General features: G+C 35.3%; 1 protein-coding gene across 1 annotated transcript; it reads right to left on the minus strand.

Annotated features, from left to right (window-relative positions):
* Positions 1 to 671: 671 nt before the first annotated feature.
* On the minus strand, positions 672 to 3,782 carry LOC143567420 (pyruvate dehydrogenase E1 component subunit alpha, mitochondrial-like). Its single transcript, XM_077053850.1, has 8 exons — positions 3,107 to 3,782; positions 2,594 to 2,673; positions 2,418 to 2,495; positions 1,831 to 1,926; positions 1,681 to 1,752; positions 1,531 to 1,584; positions 886 to 951; positions 672 to 739 (listed from the first exon to the last, which is right to left on the minus strand). The coding sequence occupies exons 1-8, from the start codon at positions 3,780 to 3,782 to the stop codon at positions 695 to 697; spliced, it is 1,167 nt and encodes a 388-aa protein (XP_076909965.1). The 3' UTR covers positions 672 to 694.
* Between the last annotated feature and the right edge of the window lie 521 nt (positions 3,783 to 4,303).

Below are 4,303 nucleotides of genomic sequence, written 5' to 3' on the forward strand. Positions count from 1 at the left end.
GGTTCAAGCGGGATGGTGGTGCACGGTGATGGTGGTGGTGGCCGGTGATTGTTGCAGTCGGTGGTTGTGGTCACTGGAAATATAAAGGGATTACTTATTAAAGGTTAATTGGGTTTTTATTTTTATTTTATTTTATCAAATTTGTAATATCTATATACTACATGACTCTTTTTGTATTAAAAAAATAAACGAAGTTAACAATCTGTTACTCTGTTAGTGTGGGATTGTTATTGGTAACCAAATTGAAAGTTAAAATTGTCACTGATTATATTACTAGTTGAGATTAATATGAGTCAATAGTTGAAAGTTTGAATTATTAGAATCCAATTTTCCTATATATTTTTAACACCCAAACCTTGGTATTTCAATTTTTGAAGAAGTGTAAAATTTTTAAACATTTTCACAAAACCTAGAATATGATGAATCAATCACACGAAACACAATTACCAATTTGGCTTTTCATAGATCATATCCAACAAAAATGAGACTTCAACCGAAACATAGGTTTACGGGTTAAAGTCAACCCAAGAGCGCACAAATCAGAAGCATCTGATATTGGTCAAAAGAATTATGTCTCTAACAATGTCAAAACCTTTTGTTTTGCCATGCAATTGACAAAAACAACATAAATCAAAGCAAAATAGCGCAATAGAACGTTATTTGTTCTGTCATTGTTATTCTTTTATATATGCGATCAAGGAAGTGTAGCTCTGAGTTCTTTCCTGTCTGTCCCAAATGACTGCAAGACATAAGTAACAAGTTAAATTATAACAAATATCAATTAAAGAATGTTAACTATAGTTATTATTATTATTGTATTATTAGGGTTTCAGAAAGATTATTAACAAGGGAACGGAGAATTAAAAATAAAAATAGAAAAAGTACCTCGACCCCGTATCCTTTACGGAAAACATTTGTAAAGAGCTCAGATTCATCGGGCATTGGGCTTTCCTGTAGTTTAAAAAAAAAAGATAAAATCGGTGAATTGTTCGGTGGAAGTTCACTTATGTTTGTTTATTTAATATATAAATGAACATAATCAAAACTTTTGTTCAATTAGTTAAACGAACGAATATGAACAAATGTCACGTTTGTTCATTTTTGTTCGTGAACGTTTATTTACATTCATTCACTTATGACATTTGCTTACATGTTTTTAAGTTCGTAAGTTTATGTTTATCAACATACCAATTTAATTTTTTTACGCCGGTTACGATAGTCTAGTTTTAACCTTTAATAACTTTTTTTAAGGCCGAACAAATTGTTGTTCGCATTATGTTTGTTTATCTATGTTCAGTTAAGGCCATTCGGTTACTTTCATGAACCGTTCGTTCACACTGTTAACAAGCGAACGCTATATTTTCTTAACGCACGAGCATGAACAAGAAAACCTCGTTTGCTTAGCTGTTCGTGTTCGATCATTTGTTCAATTAAAGTTAAACGAACAAACACGAACATGCATTGTTCGTGTTCACGTACAAGATTCAAGATCTTAAATTACTAAAAAGAGAATTTTGACTGGTTTTTCACCTTAGCCTGAGTAACGGCTTCATCAACTTGTGTTCTAATTTTTTTCTCTAAATCCTGTAAAAATACATAACATAAATCATTATTATATTTCAGGTGGGACCCATTAAATTCAATATTGAAAAGAGTAGAAATGCAGAACAATAATATCACCTTCAATTCTTTTTCAGTGGCTAAATCGTTAGCCAGTATCAATTTCCTTACTCTTTCAATCGGATCGCGTTCCTGAAAGTAATAAATTAATTACACAATATTGATAAATGAAAACCCTTTTGAAAAAAATATGTTAAACGGTTAACGAACCTGTCGGATTCCACTAATTTCATCACGTGTGCGGTAAGTGCTCCCAGGATCCGACATAGAGTGACCATGATACCTATAAGTGTCCATTTCTACAATCTGAATAATAATTATAAGGTTAGCCAACTAATTAATAACATAAAATTGAAACTTGAGTTAAATACTAAGGTTCGCCCAAAAATAACTCTTCTAGTCGTTATTTTAGTTTTGACTTTTTAAGTCCGATAATTTCACATTCTGTTAAATTCACTGTAAACTAATGGCATTATTGTTACTTAGTAAAAATATAAAATCAGAGACCCAATAAAAAATTTAATATATTAATTCATAGATTGTACCTATGATAGTAATATACTTTGTTTTCAATAGGTCCCAAAGTATTACAAATAATTCAAGAGTATTTTGGTAAAGGCTAACATGGCATTTTGATGAGGTTACTAGTAATTATTATGTTGGACTTTAACTGAAAAGCAATAAAACTATTGGATTAAAAAGGTCAAACTTAAACTACTGGACTAAAGAGTTATTTGAGTAAAACCGTAAAACCATATGGACTAAAACCATGAACTCTTAAAACATTAACTACTTACAATAGGCCCATTCTTCAAAACATGTTCCTTTGCAAATTTGCAAGCTTGTTTCACAGCAAAAACATCCATACCATCAATCTACACAACAATTAAAATCATTTACAGATTGATAATAATAAATAATTACCAAATAACAAAATTTAACTTTAATCAAGATATATAAATGACAAACTAACCCTTAACCCTGGAACATAATCACCACGTTTGTAATAAGCAGGACTTTTTGCAGATTTCCATTCAGCTGTACCCATACCATCTGCATATCAATCCAAAAACCCTAAACTATACCATATAACATTTAGGAGAGCTGTGAATAGTAGGTTATTTATAACTCTTAGAATAAAATCTTTTATAAAATTCCAAGTATGCCATCACAACATGCTTACTTTTATCTATGTTTCAATGTAAGTTTAGTAGGCGGTAGCCTCGCCTACTAAACAAGCCATTAAAGCTTTCTTTAGCCTTTTTATTTCCTTTTTTTACATGACTTTTCACTGTTACGCCTTATTCTTTTTTACCACAGTGTTTTACATTTCGGTTTAAATTTTGTTATCACGTTTTAACTTGCCACAATGCCCCACCCCCGGTCCAACGTTTTTACGTATGTTTTTTTGCAGTTTAACGCCTACCTCCTTATTATATAAACATGTAACAAACCAGCAAACACAATCACTCATGATTTGACTTACAGTGATTATTTTCGCATAGAAAAATCACAGGCAAGTCCCAAAGAGCAGCCATATTCAAAGCCTCAAACAGCTGCCCTTGATTGGCAGCACCATCCCCATACATGGCAAACGTAACATGATCCTCCTTCCGATACTTCTGCGCAAACGCTAGTCCGCACCCCAAGGGCACCTGCGCGCCAACGATCCCATGCCCGCCGTAAAAACACGCACTCTTTTTGTAAAAATGCATGGAACCGCCTTTCCCATTGGAACAGCCGCTTTTGCGGCCCATAAGCTCACCAAAGCTCTCCAACAAGGTGCCACCGCGGCCGAGGAACAAGCAGTGGTCGCGGTAGGCTGTTATTATGCAGTCTTGCTTTGTTATGGCGGCTTCCATGCCGATGCTCACGGCCTCCTGGCCGTCGTAAAGGTGGCAGAAGCCGCGGATGAGTTTGGATTTGTAGAGGGAGTCTGCGGCGATCTCCATGCGGCGCATGACGGCCATGTCGGTGAAGAATTGGGTGAGTTCCTTTGGGGTGGTGTCGATGGATCGTGACGGTGGGTCGCAGTTGTGGCCGGTGAATGGGAGGGTGGTTTCGACGGTGATGGTGGTGGTGTCGTTGGTGGAGATGTGGCGGCGGTGGAGGAAGGCGGAAGAGGAGGTGGTGAGAGGGAGGATCCGGCGAGCTAACGACATGTTGAGGGTGGTTGTGGATCGGGAGTTTGGAATGCTAGGTTTTGGTGACGGTGGAGAATAATAAAATGATAGATAGATTGGAAGTGAATGCATGTTGTGAAGAAATAGAGTAAAATACAAGTGTTGTCCTCCGTCTTAAGTTTATTTACAAACCAAGTCCAGAAGTTATGCCGGAAACCCATTTTTAGGGTAGGCTTTACAAGTCTCACTACTACATTCTCCTTGTTATATCGTTTATAGTTGTTTAAAAAAAATCAGCTTATATATTCCGTTCCTTTTTTGACCTCACATACCCTTTTATTTCGGCTCGGTCGACGTATTTAAATCCTTAGAGACGATCATGTTGCATGTTATGGGTTTACATGTAACTATATGTTTGAATGTTTTGAGATTTTAATCGTTTGAGGCTATTTGTTGGCTATTTGTTTGATTGCTTTTCTTTTCCTTTAATCTTTTTTGAATTTTTATTGGGATTTTGTCGTTATATTTTCATGCCATTTTGGATTCTCAAATAAGTACAT

Source organism: Bidens hawaiensis, unplaced genomic scaffold (assembly GCF_021521415.1).
Source record: "Bidens hawaiensis isolate Kalapana, Puna unplaced genomic scaffold, B.hawaiensis_p1.1 tig00023403_1, whole genome shotgun sequence".
NCBI classification, from domain to species: domain Eukaryota; kingdom Viridiplantae; phylum Streptophyta; class Magnoliopsida; order Asterales; family Asteraceae; genus Bidens; species Bidens hawaiensis.

Coding starts and splice junctions, on each gene's coding strand:
- LOC143567420 (XM_077053850.1), bottom strand. CDS start 3,782: ATGTCGTTAGCTCGCCGGATCCTCCCTCTCACCACCTCCTCTTCCGCC. Junction 952..1,530: donor AAGCCGTTACTCAGGCTAAG/GTGAAAAACCAG, acceptor TTTAAACTACAG/GAAAGCCCAATGCCCGATGA. Junction 740..885: donor GTAAAGGATACGGGGTCGAG/GTACTTTTTCTA, acceptor TATGTCTTGCAG/TCATTTGGGACAGACAGGAA.